This window comes from Dasypus novemcinctus, chromosome 4 (genome assembly GCF_030445035.2).
Source record: "Dasypus novemcinctus isolate mDasNov1 chromosome 4, mDasNov1.1.hap2, whole genome shotgun sequence".
Lineage (NCBI taxonomy): Eukaryota > Metazoa > Chordata > Mammalia > Cingulata > Dasypodidae > Dasypus > Dasypus novemcinctus.
The window spans coordinates 161,672,177-161,687,930 of record NC_080676.1 but is presented as its reverse complement, the minus strand read 5'-3'; the positions used below and the strand labels follow the sequence as shown (position 1 = coordinate 161,687,930).

The following is a 15,754-nucleotide window of genomic DNA, read 5'->3' as shown; positions in this document are numbered from 1 at the left end:
CCTAGCCAAGGTACACTGCCCCCCAAAAAAATTCATTATAAGAGTTTATGAATCCCTTGTTTTATCTTTGCCTCTCATATTATATCTTATAGTGTAAAATATAACACTTTTGACCTTTTAAGCAATTTAGACAGCAGATGGTATGACTCATGGCTGAAATAAGAGATGCAACATATGTGTGGCCAGGAGAGAATTGAGATGGTTGACATGTACGGCTGATGACTTAATTTTGGCTTAAAAATGACCTATATTTTAATGTAATGGGTTAAACAAAACAACAAATAATACGAATGATTTCAACATTCTGCTGGGAAAATGACTTTTTCCTCTAACTTTACCCTTCATTTAATCATGAAAAAAATTTTTCATTTAGCTGTTTGTGACTAGTTTTATTTTTGTAAAATTGCTTTTAAAATATTTTAAAATGTGAAAAATCCCTTTTTTAAAAGTAAAGTTTTTTTAAAAAGTTTCGTTGAACTAAATTAGGTTAAGCTTATCTGCTGAAGTACAAATCAAGCAATACTTTTAATTTAGAAAGCTGAGAAATTCAAATAACAGCAGTACAATTTCAAACTTTCTACTGGTTCTTTCATTTATGTTCTCTATCAGTGATGGCAGTACTCTCAGTGGAATTCACGGGGGTTAAAGAAAGAGAAAAACGAGAGGTGTATTGTTTGTTATTATCTTTCCTCCATTATTTGTTTTTCCATTTCTTCCAGTTCCACCTTTTATCCAACCTTTTGAGTTTCCAAGATTCTCCATCGGGCAGAGGGTCTTTATCCCCTGTGTGGTGGTCTCAGGGGACTTACCGATCACCATCACCTGGCAGAAGGACGGCCGGCCCATCCCAGCGAGCCTCGGGGTAACCATCGACAACATTGACTTCACCAGCTCCCTCAGGATTTCCAACCTCTCCCTTATGCACAATGGGAATTACACCTGCATAGCCCGGAATGAGGCAGCAGCTGTGGAGCACCAAAGCCAGCTCATTGTGAGAGGTAAGACAGGGACAGAGAGGACAGGGCATCCAGGGAGTTGGAGCTGACATATTCTCAGAGATCTTTGTTTAAAAACTTGTGAAAATAACTGGAAGTCGTAAATTAACTCATATCACGGTAAAAGCATAACAAGACAATGGCTATATAAACCAAACATGGACTCCCCTGAAATCCATGCCAAGGTTTTGTTTACCTAAAATATGATGTTTCAACGTAGCTAGCAGGAATAAATGCATCGATGAAGACGTGGAGCCATAGGATTTAATTCAGGAAAAAGGGGGTCCAGGTACTTCCTACTGAGTTTTAAGGACCAAAGTCCATAAAATCTTGTTAATTGTTTTAATTTTATATAACACTTTTATAATACTTCGATTTATCACTTACATAAATGGCTTTTTTTGTCAAAGCCATGTATCTCAGCTTTTCCAAATAGCCATAAAATAGTAGTTTCCTTTTTTCATATTTTTGTTTTCTTTTTTTTTTTTAATAGTTTTCTTTGCTCTTCTCTTACATTTAGCATGATCTTACTTTACTTTAAAAGTGAAGCAGAGTATTGTAGTATTTATGGAAAATTGAAAATAAAGTCATCAAACTTGTAGAATGCATTGGCAGTCATTTCAGTAAGTCTAAATTGTGAGCATCAAACTTTTTTCAAATAGTTATTTAAGTCACCAAATTCCCATTCAGTTTCACACTTATTTATAAAACAAACAACTAGGTTTCTCTAAAGTCTGTTCAACACATACATTCTGTGACATCATGATTCTACAAGAGTAAATATGCATTCATCTCTCAGTACAATATCCACCCATGTTGCAAAAGTAACTGTGTGAAATTAAAGATTATAGGAGTGTCAGTTATTTGCATCTTAAAGTCCCTAGACATTGGGCTGTCAGTGTAATTGTTGAAAAGAGGCATGATTTGAGATATCCACAGGAACGCTGCTAGACCTGAGTGGATTCTTACTTGAGCGGTAGACCCTCATATCCTCCCTCAGTCCTTAAACCTCGTCCTCATGACACTTCTCCTCCTTGCTTGCTGAAAAGGACTGCACTTTCCATCTTGTTGCCTACAAAAGAAAGTGAAGTATACTTAGAAGTCAAACAAAGAAACCAACTTTGCAAAAAACATTTTCCCCGAATGGATGAATAGGAAAATATATCTACAGTTAGGTATACCCTGAAGATGCAAATGACATCTTCCCCTTTCTTCTGTGTGCTTTTGAGAGTAGGAATTGGGATGCATGAAAAATTTCCCCCACTGTTTGAAGATAAATAAAAATGGGAGTCAAGGTGGTATCTGTTTTCCAAATGTTTTCTCACATGTAGAATGAACTCACACTCACCATCGCTTGGGAAGGATCAGGCCTTCTCCTTTAGAATCTTCTCTGAAGGATGCAGGACAGGGATGTTAGTTAAAAATCTACATGGGGTGCTCTTTGTACCGCTTACCCTTGCAGAAAAGGCAACTAGATATTTTCTCACCAAGACAAATGGTCAGATGTACTAAAATTAAGCCTAGCCATTCAGCATAGCTGTTCCTGATAATATCATTGATAGCAGTCTGATTCATGGGTCCATGTGGTAGTTCTTCAATATGTTAAATAAAATTCTGTGAAATTGGCATTGAATCAAAATTATAATGTAAAAAACATCCTAAACTTTAAAAAACTGAAACCTGTGAATAAATTACCTTACATGTTAAAAGCGATTTCACCAACGTGATTAAGTTAAGGGTCTTAAGATAGGGAGATTACCCTGGAGTAACCTGATGAGCCCAATGGAATCCCAAGGTTCCTTATAAGAATGAAAGAGAAGAACAGGAGATGTGACAATGGAAGTGAAGGCCAGAGAAAGAGAATGATACTTGAAGGTGATAACACTGCTGGCTTTGAAAATAGAGAAAGGTACCATAAGCCCCGAGAAATGCTTTCCCTAGAAGCTGAAAAAGTCAAGGAAATGGATTCTCCCCTAGAGCTTCCAGAAGGGGTGAAACTCTGCTGACCTTAGTCTTCTGACCACATGGGTTATAAAAGAATATCTCTGTGTTGGTTTAAGCCACCAGTTTGTGGTATATGGTCCCAGCAGCAATGGGAAACATGTAATACAATGACAAACAACATTATAATTCCTACAGACCCTGAAGGACAATAAAGGAATATTAGGAGCTGTATCTTTGTTAACCTATTTATTCTGTAATTCCATTTATAAGAAGGTATAAGAAACTAATCCATGAGGATAGTCGGAAGAGTAGTTGCCATGGCAATGGAGGGTTAGCAATTGATGAGGGAAGTTTCTGGGGTGATGGAAATAGTGTAAATCTTGAGAGCGGTGTGGGTTTTATAGGTTTATGTACTTGCCAAACCCTATTAAACTATAGACTTAAATCTATGAATGTTATTTTATATAAATGGTACTTGAATCTTTGAAACATCAAAATATAAACTTTGTCATGTTCAGGACTCTTAAAAAATGAAATAATGAGGTAAACTTGCTTTCCAAAATAGTGGCTTTCCAGCCAAGGGATGTGACATCCTCTGTCAAAAACTGTATGATGTTTTGGAAGAGATCATGTAGAGGAAATGGATGTGATGGGTTAGCTGCTAGCCTGCATAAACTTCAGGTTCCCTTCTGAATGTGACACTCAATTATTTAAAATTGCACTCTCTCTTCCAAATAAGCTGTATCATATTTTATAATGTATCTAAAAATATCCTAATTTCATCATAAATTTAGTAAATCTATTGATTTTTAACTGTATAAATAAAACAAATAAGTTATACAAGATTCTTCAATTCATGGAACCCCTGGACACAAGAATGAATTTCTCTGAACCTCAGTTTCCTCATCTGTAAAATAGAAATTGTGAGCCCTACCTCTTTAAGTAGCCTAGGGAATTTTATAGATAGTCAGGCCATCAAATTACTCTCCATGTAATGAATGAGGAAAGAAGCCCTCAATCATATTTTCTGATAACAACAAGGGAAACCCTGGAAAAGGCTGGGGCACACTTGAAGGGTGGAGCCAAGAGAGTCATCATTCTGCCCCTTCAAAGATTCCCCATGTCTGTGATGGTCATGAACCCTGAAACATATGATAACTCCCTCAAGATTGTCAGCAATGCTTCCTGTACCACCAATTACCTGTTCCCCCATCCCCTGGCCAAGGTCACCCATGAAACTTTGACCTTGTGGAGGGATGCATGATCACTTTCCTTGCCATCACTGCCACCCAGAAGACTGTGGATAACCGCTCTTGGTAAATGTGAAGGCCCTGGGGCTGTTGAGAGTATCATCCCTGCATCTACTGACACAGCCAAGGTGGTGGGCAAGGTCATCCTGGAGCTGAATAGGAAGCTCACTGGCATGGCCTTCCACATCCCCATCCCCAGTGTGCCCATAGTGCCTCTGACCTGTGGTCTGGAGAAAGTGGCCAACTACTGTGACATCAAGAAGGTGGGGAAGCAGGCATTCTCTGGCCCCCTGAAGAGCATCCCGGGCTACACTGAGCAACAGGTTGCCTCCTGAGACATTAACAGTGACACCCTCTCTTCCACTTTTGATGCTGTGTCTGGCATTGCCCTCAATGACCACTTTGCCAAGCTCATTTCCTGGTGTGACAATAAATTTGGCTACAGGAAGAGGGTGGTGGATCTTATGGCCCACATGACCCCCAAGGAGTAAGAGCCCAGCAACAGCATGAGAAGAAGAGAGAGGCAGTCATCTTCTGGGGAATCCTAGCCCCAACTCAATTCCCCAACACTGAGAATCACCCATCTCCACAGCTTCCATCCCAGATCCCCTGAAGAAGGGGAAGGGCTTAGAGGGCCCTATCTTGTCATGTACCATCAATAAAGTACACTGTACCTAGCCTACCCAAAAAGGCTAAGACATAGATATGGGAAAAGGCTGGGCCATTGTATTAGATAGAGTTCTCTAGGGAAACAGTATCAAAAGGAGAGATCTGTAAATAGTTCCCAATTTTTAGAAAATTGTCTCAGGCCACCACAGGAATTCACAAGTCCAAATTGTGTAGGGCAGCTTGCAAGCCAGGGACTCAGATGGAGGTCCTTGTTGAATTCCCAGGAGATGCTGGCTGTCTGAAGTAGAGATGGGGAATTCTCTCTCTGAATGCTGAAATCATTTATCCTTTTAAGGTCTTCATCTGATTGGATGATACATCAGTCATTGCTGACGGCAATCTCCTCAGGTGATTATAGAAATAATCAGTCATATATGCAATCAATTCACTGATGATTAAAGTCTGTGAAGTACTATTGTATTACAGTTAGCCCAGTGCTTGCTTGACCAAACAACTGGGTATTATTACCTGGCTGATTTAACACATTAGCCTAACCATCACAATCACGGTCGGAGCAAGCAAGTCACGGTCAGAGCAAGCCAGGTATGCACTTGATGTAGGAAGTGGTTGGGAACCATAACTGTTCTTGAACCCAACATCTTGTGGATGCCCCTGCCATGAGGAAGGCAAGCCTGGTGGCAGGTAGTGAGCTGTAGGTCTGCAGATAAGAGAACCAAGTAAGGACCATTTGCCTGCAAGCCTGAGCCCTTACCACCTACCTTAGTTTACCAGAGCTGCTCTCACAAATATCACAAACTTGTTTGAGCTTAAACAAAAAGAATTTATTAGTTCAAGGTTTCAGAAGCCAGAAGTTCCAAATTAAGGCAAAGGCAAACCAATACGTTGTCCCAGGGTGGGTAGCATTCTATTGAGGGCACTCCTCTGTCACATGGCCATGTTCTCTCTTCTCTGGCTTTGGAGACTTCCTGGTCCTTTTTATAAGGTCTCCAGTAACCCAGATTAAGACCCACCCTCATTTAGCTGGGCCACAACTTAACTAAAAATAACATCTTCAAGCAGTCCTATTTACAGTGGGTTCACACCCACAAGAATGTGGATTAAGATTAAGAGCACATCTCAGCTGGGGTACATAATTTAATCTACTACACCTCCTTCCCTGCTACCCTCATTTCCTCCTCCCTGTCATCCCTATCATGAGTTGGACACTTATTAGTTCTGTGATGTTAGATAGTCTTTAATCTATCTTTACCTCTTCTTTTTTATGGGAAGGGTTAATACCTGACTGGATTTTCTGAGGGTTGAATATAATAAAATATTTATCACAATACCCAGCAGAAGTCCACCCTCAGTAAGTCTTAATTACCTTTCCACTTCCCTCCATCTAGTTCTTTCTTCCTTCTGCTCACATTGGTATGACTTGGGGAACATGATCGAGCACATATCATATTGAAGAGACCATGTGAGTAATCGAAGCATGAAGCAATTAAATAAAGTGGTGAACTTGGGAAAAGAGTTAAAGTACAGTTTATTTTGAAGAAATTATAGGAGTTGATGATAAAATGCATGTGGGAGATGGAAGTGATAACTTAGAACAGATATAGAATGAATGGATATGATGGAAATGGAATTAGGGGTCTAATTTCTAATTGTTTCTTTTAACAGTCACAGTTCTAGGTTGGTGTAAAGCTTAAGACACTTTTGATAGCCTGGGTCACTGGGAAGACTTATAAGGACTTAATTTAAAATAAATTAACTCTTGTCATAGGAAAATGTATAACAACCTTGGCACTTCCAAATGTGCCCCATGGCCTGTGCTGACAGTGGACCAATCATCTCCCTCATGTCAGGCTCAGTTGGGTGACCTTTGTAGTAATGAAACCATTTGGAGGAAAAGTTTTGGATTTAATGATAGAACATATCTGCCCTTTGGTTCCTAAAATTAGCTCTGCACCGCTGATAGAAAAGCTGCCAACACAATGGTTGCCTATCAAGAGATTCCAGTGAGATAAGTTTTCTCAAACTTCTCCATGTCTTGTGAAGGACCTGTTGTGTTTGTCTTTTAATGATTAGCTGCCACAAAGAGAAACAAACATATTATCTAAAAGGCATGTAGATGACCTTTGTTTGACTGGAAAAAGAGTAGTACACAAGGAACTGTTTTATGGCTTTGTTAATTGACCCAGTTTCTGATACCATGTATCCATGCTATAATTTCACTTCATTCTTTCAACAAGTATTTATTAAGCATCTATTTTTATAGACCCTATTCTAGGTACAGGGGATAAGTGTTAATTAAAAGAGAAAGACTAAGTCCCTATATCCCTGCTCCATAGAGCTCACATTCTAGTGGAGGAGGGAGACAATTAAAAACACTCAAAGAAATAGATAAAGTCAGGCATCTGCATGTTCTATGAAAATAAGAGCTTGCTAAGCAGTTGAGAATGACAGACATGGGGATGGTATTTAGATAGGATGAACAGAGTAAGCTATTCTGAAGGAATGCATTTTGAGCAGATACATGAATCAAGAAAGTGAGTCAAATGGCTCTGTAGAGCAAGAGAATTCCAGGCAGAGAGCCAAAAATACAAAGGCCATAAGTCAGGAGCAAGTTTGGGGTGTCCAAACCAGCATGCCCACTGTTGAATAAAGGAGATGGAGGAGGGAAAGTTTTGAAGTCAGACAGCTGGGTGGGAGTGAGGTCATCTATTCTTGGTGTGATAGATTTCAGTGTGATAAATGACATCTTACCAAGACTTTGACCAATGATCAACTCAACAAAATGCCATCCACCAGAGAATGGTAATATTTAGCTATCCCCTAAAGCAGTTTGATATGGTTATGAATTCCAAAAATAGATATTGGATTATACTTGTAATCTGATCCATACTTGGGCATGATTGAGTTATGATTAGGGTGTTGAGTCCCACCACCAAGGGGTGGAGACTCAGAGATAAAAGGCATGGCAAAGAAAAGAATTGAGGGGTTCTGATGTTGGAGTTTTGATATTGGAGTTTGATGCTGAAGACTTAAGCTGGAGCCCCAGGAAGTCAGCAGACAATGGAAAGAGAAGCCAGCTCCAGGAAGAAAGGAACTTTGAACCCAGAGAAAAGCAAACCCTGGGAATGTAGGAACCCAGGAAGCCTGAACCCTTGCAGACATCGGCAGCCATCTTGCTCCAAATAGACTTTGGTGAGGGAAGTAACTTATGCTTTATGGCCTAGTATCTGTAAGCTCCTACCCCAAATAGACACCCTTTATAAAAACCAAGCAATTTCTGGTATTTTGCATCAGCACCCCTTTGGCTGACTAATATACCCCCCATAACAAATAACTTCCAATTGTTTTACCTTCAGTAAAACTGAATCACTGTTCCTGTTTGCAGCTAGGGAACCAAACTCCATTTGTCAAAAATATATAGCAACTTAAGGATCATGAATTGCAAACATAAAGCATTTGACTACATCTAAGATTAGAAAAATGCCTTTCCTATTATGAACATATTATTCCTTCCTGAAAAACAACAAAAATAATTTCCCCCTTTAATAAATCAAACCAAAGACTGCTATATGTTAGACAATGCTAGTTTCAGTAAGGAAACTTTCTCAGTTACCTTTTAAGATTTCAGATGCTGTCAATTATTTGGATCCCATGATGGGAATTTGGTATTTTAGAATATACATCTTATTACTTCTTAGGAGGATAGGGGTGCTAGATAATATTCATGTAGTTGTGTTCCAGAGAAATGTATAGTAAAAATGACCTACATTGCCTATTAGAAATGTGATATAATTATTTGGTTGAACTCATCCCTTCCCCCTCTTTAATGCCTTCTCACCTCCATTGGAAAATTCTCTCTATTGGAAAGCCAGGTAAATTGGTAAACATGCTCATTACAATGTAACAAATAAAGTGGTATACAAATAAAAAGAAACCAAAACATATTTATAAAAAATGAACATCTAGACACAGCAGGCAGGGCAGACAATCTCAGGAGTTTGGCACCCTGTCAGCGGGCCTTACTTTGGAATATATATGCTCCCCAATGTATCAGAGTTAGACTCATTTATAATTTCCCTACACATGGCTCTTCTGACCTTTAATTGGAACCTATAATTAACACTATACTCACCTAATATATGTCCCAAAGACCTAAATCTTTGGTCTCTTTGTATGCCAGTTGAGCCCTGAATCTCATCAGAGCTGCAACACTCTAGTTCATTGGACTCACCCAAGACAACTAACAAAGGGATGACGATGGACAACGCCCATCCCAAAAAACAGAGCATATCCTCAACTGCAAGCAAAACAGTTCCATCCATCTGCCCCATGGGATCTAAGCCCACTCTCAACCAGAAAGAGAATGAGCATCACCATCCCCAAATCCTCAAGACTGAGGAACAAACAAACATAAGGGGGGAATGCAACTATGGACTAAAGTAGACTTATTATTATTCTAGCAATGGAAGAACTTATATCATTGATGTAAAGGCAGTGGCCACCAGAGTTTCTGAGGGATGGGAAAGGGAAGAATAGGTGTAACGAGGGCATTTTTGGAACATTGGCATTGTTCTGCATGACAATGTAATGACCGATACAAGCTATTACACATTTTGTCAAAACCTATAAAATTGTGAGGTGCAAAGCGTAAACCATAATGTAAACTACAGACCATGGTTACTGTCAATGCTTCAATATGTGTTCATTAATTGTAACCATTGTACCACACTAATGAAAGATTTATTAATAAGGGAAAAGGTGAGGGGGGAGAGGAGATGATATATTGGAATCTCCTATATTTTTATCTAACTTTCATGTAATCTAAAGCTGCTTTAAAAAGAAAAATAGAGAAACCAGCATCTTTGGGGGAATTATACAATTAGACAGTACAGAATTTTCAGAGTCTTTGGGTTCTGTCGTAAATATTGGCCCAAATTGCAATAGTCCTGGAAGTTCTGCATCCTTCCCCTTCAGGTTCTACATCTTGTTGACCAGAGTCCCACCATGGTATACTCTGATGTACCCCTTGGAGTGGTCCTTCTTTCCTTAGAGACTTTGGGTTTTGGCATCACTCTAACCCAAGTTATTAACTTACTCATGCTATTGTTAGACAAAGTCCATATCCCTATTCTATAAAATTGAAATAATAATATCCATTAATTTGCTTGCCTAGTTAGAAAATATTTGCAGAGTACTTTCTTTGTTCTGATACTTTGCTTCATGCTAGGTATACAACGGCTTGCGAGAAAAGCATGGTTTTTGCTCTTGCAGGGTTTGCAACCATTCAACAAGCAATACCAAGCAAATATGATAGAGATTATGGTAAGGTAATTCTGGGTTCTGTGAAGTCCTTCAACTCATCCACAGCTTTGGAAAAGATGCCCCAGACTAAGTAACCTTTACATTGAGACGTAAATAATAAGTAAGAATTGTTAAACAAAGAGATGCAGCAGTATGCGTGCAGACCAAGCAGCAAGAGTGGTCGCGGGGACTGGACGAAAGGATTTTAGAATGGCTGAGGAAAAGCCAGAAAGAAGAGAAGTGTCAATAGATGAAGCTGAAGACTGAGGGACAATTCATAAAAAGCCTTCAAATTATGAGGGGGATATGAAAGATAATTCTGTTTCCTTTCTTGGGGAGTTAACGGATGGTGGTCTCACTCACTGTACATCAAAGGGCAATGAAAATACAATGACGATATTAAACAGGGAAGTCAAATCATCAGATTTGTGTTTTAGAAGGATTCTTTAGGCCATTGTATAGGAGTAGATTAGTCTGGGATAGTAGGTGGCAGGTAGACCAGTGAACTGAAACTGCTTTGGAAACCCAGGTGAGAAACAATACTGACATTGTCTTAGGTTGAGTTCCCCAGAAAGCACTGTAGCATGTACCAACTTGACTGCAGGTAGTTTATATGGAATATAATTCCTGGGTCCAGAAATGAGAGAATGGGGAAAATTAGATCCAGAAGGGAGAAAAAAGAGTCATTAAAAGTGCTTTAATGAGTTAGTTGCTATTGTGGGTTACCAGAATTCATGCCTACTAAGGACCTTCTAAGGAATCATATAAAACAGTGGTGCTCAAATTGTAAGTTGGCAGCCTTAGCTCCACCTGGGAGCTTCCTAGAAATGCAGAATCTTGGGCCCCATCCCAGATCTACTGAGTCCACATCTCTGAGCATGAATTCAGCAATATGATTTCATTGCCTTTTTTTAAAGATACATAGATCACACAAAATGTTACATAAAAAATGAGGTTCCCATATACCCCACTGCCCATCCCCACCCCACTCCTCCCACATCAACAATGTCTTTCATCATTGTGACACATTCATTGCATTTGATGAATATTTTAGAGCACTACTACAGACCATGGATTATGGTTTACATTGTAATTTACACTCTACCCTAATCCACTCAATGGGTTATGGCAAGATATATAATATCCTGCGTCTGTCCCTGCAGTATCACTCAGGACATCTCCACGTCCCGAAAACGCCCCATATCACACTTCTTCTTCCCTCTCCCTGCCCTCAGGAGCTCCCGAGGCCACTGTCTCCACGTTAATGATACAATTTCTTCCATTGCTAGAGTCACAATAATTCTGTAGTAGAATTTCAGTAAGTACATTCTAATCCATATTTTATTCCTCTAACCTGAGGACCCTGGGATGGTGATGTCCACTCCACCTGTAAATTGACAGGGGGCTTAGATAATTCCACATGGCTGATGGATGCAATTCTCCTGCTTGCAGTTGTAGACTCTTTTGGTTCCCATCCTCACTTCCTTGTTAGCTAACCTGAGTGACCATCCTCACTTCCTTGTTAGCTAACCTGAGTAAGTCCAACAAACAAAAGAATAGGTTTTGCAACTCTGTTGAGGCTCAGGACCCAGCTTGCACATGGACATCTCAGAGATTCAAGTCTCCTGAGCACACACCAACCCCAGCACTAACCACAGGTTGAATAAAAGTGATGGAAGAGGCATGTGTAAAGATGTCACATCTGAGTCCAACTCCATCACACTCAGGAGCACAAATTCAAAAGTAGGGCACACTGGAAGGCATTAAACTCCAGAGCCATCTGCCATGACCATAGGACCTGGGTTTCTCCGTAGCCCTCAGGAGCACCTCTACATGGAGTTGTATCTACTTTGGCTGTCTCTGGGATCTTGCTGAGACGTGCATAAGCATGACCTCTCTAATGACCTCTCAACTCATTTTGAAGTCTCTTAGTCATATAAACTAATTTGTCTTTACCATTTCCCCCTTTCATTCAAGGACTTTTTCTAGTTGCATCACCAGCTGCTGCTTGGTAGTAATCCCTTGGCACCAGGGAGGCTCATACCTGGGAGTCATGTCCCATGCTGGGGGGATGGTAATGCATTTACATTCTGAGTTTGGCTTAGAGAGTGGCCACATCTGAGCAACATGGAGGTTCTCAGGAGGTAACTTTTAGGCACCCTGCAGCTCTAGGCCCAAGCACACAGGCTCATAAGCATAGTCATCAGTATCAAGGGCCCATCATTGGACCATCCTTCTTTACTGGTCTTTGCCCTTGCTCTGGGAGGATTGTTACTCTTCCATTGGGGAATGTGACAGAGCTCCCCAGGATGAGACCTCAACACTCCCTCACTTGTCATGTATAACTCTACCCACTATGACAGTACCCAATGAGCAACTGAACATACCTATATACCCTGTACGCATGCCCTGGAGAACTCCCTCCCACCCATGCGTCCCCCATAATTGACATCCAATACCAGTGCTCCTCCCCTGCCATAGTTTACTCCTCTGTGATCCAAAACTTCTTCAAAAATGAAGCCTAATATATTGCCAAATTCAATTAGTAGGAAAATGAAATAGTAATAACAGGTTTAAAGATTAGAAATAGAATAAACAGTAATTGAGAAAAACTAAAATAAAGTAAAAATAAATTGGGGTATTAAAAACTGAAAAATATCATAAAAATTTTTTTGACATTTTGCTTTTCATCACTGTAATAGGTTTTGCCCTGTATGTATAGTGGCAAGGCAATCTCTCTCATTTCTTCCTCAGTGTCTACATCCTTTTTTATTATTTTTTTTGTTAATACTTCAAAAAAGTTTTAGGTCACAGTAAAGTCACAGATAGATTATAGCGTACTCCCATATACTCAACATCAAACCCTTTTCCCCCTTCTCCAGCAATGATCTTTTTACATGTGAATGTTAACATTTGCTACAACTGATGTAAAGATATTGAAACATGACTACCAACCATGGTGCCTTATGGTTTATATTTTAGACTGTACACTTTTATAAATTTCAGTTACATTATGTTTTACATTATGGTTTATATTTTAGACTATATGCTTTTATAAATTTTTGGTGAAATTTAACATCGCCTATATCCATTGTTGCACAATCTTGGGGGACCCTTCCATTGCCCCCAATTATCCTTTCTTCCATCTATTCTATTCCTCTCTCCCACTCCCCTTGGGGCGCACAACTTCACTGCTTGAAGGGCAAGATTCATAGATCCTTGCAACAATGCTAAGGGCTTAACACACTAGTCTGTCCTCCCCCACTGGGGGCCACCCATGCCCTTGAGAGACACCATTCCCTCTGTTTGAGAACATCAGGCCTTCCCAGCATGGAGGTACAACACCTTCCCACTCATTGTATGGGTCTCCACCCACTGATATAACACACTGTGACAAGATGAGCATTCACACATTCTCTAGAAGCCTGTCCCATAAGCATCCTGTGCCAGACGCCCCCTATCACACACCTTAAACCAGTAGCCCTTCCTTATTGTATTTTCTGAAGTTTTCTCTACATTATAGTTTCAGCTACAAACCCTTTCATCTGCTCCCCCAACCGTCTCCCCAATTTCATGAGCCATTTGACCCATCCTCCCAACTTTAGCCCCTCAAGCCTGCAAAGCCCCACCCAATAGTATCCCTATGCCCGCATGTTATCCCTTCACTGCACAACTACTTACCTCCACTTTACCATAGATTCTACCCTTGTAGGCATTGGCTTACAACCTTCCTCTCCCCTCCCTATTTTCTGTAAGTCTATCTTCTAGTCTCTAGCTCTCTGGGACAGCTTAATTTGCTAAATTCATATCAGAGAGGTCATGTTGTATTTGTCCTTCAATGCCTGGCTTGCCTCACTCAACATAAGGTCCTCAAAACTCATCCATGTTATCCCATGTGTTAGTACTGTATTCCTTCTTACAGCTGAGTAGTATTCCATTATATGTATATACCACATTTTGTTTATCCATTCATCTGTTGATGGGCATTTGGGTTGATTCCAACTTTTGGCAATAGTGAATAATGCTGCTATGACTCTTTAGGTGATTCTGATGTCACTGAAGTTTAAGAAGCTTGAACATACAACATGCCTCAGAATAGTCTCACTGGGTTGGAGGATGGAGAGGTGGGGCATTTATCCCCTGACTCTGTTCCTCATGGATGGATGACTGTCTCCCGCATTTCTGAGTGGCACCTGTGAAACTGAGATTTCTTGACTTCAGTGGCGACCCTGAGGCAACAAAGTAGCAGGCCTCATGCACTTGTGAGGTACACTGGCAAAGTACATGGAACTATCCCACCCAGGACACTGGAAGCAGATGGAGTGAGGGGAGGTGGCACTTCACCACTCATATTTACTACCAGACATGCTTGGGAGCATGGCAGAGGAAATTGAAAAGACTGTGAGGACCTGGGAAAGATTCTCAAGGTAGAATCATCTAGAAGGAAACAAGGGGGATATGAAAGATAATTCTGTTTCCTTTCTTGAGGACCTCGATGGATGGTGTTCTCACTCACTGTGACAGGAACAGGTTTCAGGAACTAGGATAGAGCTCCCATTTTGGAAGCTTGTTTTGAAGTACCTGTGAAATATCCAACAGTCAGTGGTATATGGTGGTCTACCCATAAAGGAGAGGTAAGGATGGGGATATAAACCTCAAAATCACCTTGGAAGTCACTCAGGAGTGTGTTGAGTGAGATATGAAGAAGGTCAGGGGTGAAACCCCAGTGAGGATCCTTCATTAACTTAAAGTAAAATAAGGATCATTTTTAGAGGAATGCTGGGAGGGGTCAGAGGAGGGGACTTAGAGTATCTGAAACACTGGGTACCCAGTAAGTGTTTACTTTTATTATTAAGTGACTCCTTGGGGGAACTCCTGCTTTTCTCAGCACAATTTCTTTGACTGCTGTTTTAGAGAAAACACTCCTAAATCAGGAAATAGTTCTTTAACAAACAACTTTATTTCAATTAACTGCCTTTTTTTCCTTTTAATTATCAGGGACCCCACTGTTGCTAGTTATGCTGACCACACTCAGTGCTTAGAACATACAACAGTGAGCTGCCAAGAATTACATATGAAACATTGTGGCCTCATCTAAGCAACCCTTCTTTTCCTGGAACTCTAGTCCCATCCAGAGCTGGTGCTGTTTTTTTTTTTTTTTTTTTTTTTTTTTTTTTTTTTTTTTTTTAATTTTTTTATTTTTTATTGACTTTGTAATAATATTACATTAAAAATATATATGTGAGGTCCCATTCAACCCCACCCCCCCACCCCCCCTCTCCGCCCCCCCAACAACACTCGTTCCCATCATCATGACACATCCATTGGATTTGGTAAGTACATCTTTGGGCACCTCTGCACCTCATATACATTGGTTCACATCATGGCCCATACTCTCCTCCATTCCATCATGTAGGCCCTGTGAGGATTTACAATGTCCGGTGATTACCTCTGAAGCACCATCCAGGGCAGCTCCATGTCCCGAAGACGCCTCCACCTCTCATCTCTTCCTGCCTTTCCCCATACCCTTTGTCCATTATGTCCACTTTTCCCAATCCAATGCCACCTCTTCTATGTGGACACTGGAGCTGGTGCTGTTTTTAAGGGGATTAAAAGCTGGGGTCAGCACTAATGCTC

The 15,754-nt window shown here is 40.4% G+C and overlaps 1 protein-coding gene across 2 annotated transcripts in view; it reads left to right on the top strand.

Annotated features, from left to right (window-relative positions):
* The window catches only part of DSCAM (DS cell adhesion molecule), a 791,503-nt gene that overhangs the window by 538,252 nt on the left and 237,497 nt on the right, over nucleotides 1-15,754 (top strand). For both annotated transcript variants that reach the window (XM_071214978.1, XM_071214979.1), the window contains exon 9: nucleotides 720-998. In XM_071214978.1, coding sequence (XP_071071079.1) covers nucleotides 720-998 — 279 coding nt within the window. The remainder of the gene's footprint in view (nucleotides 1-719; nucleotides 999-15,754) is intronic.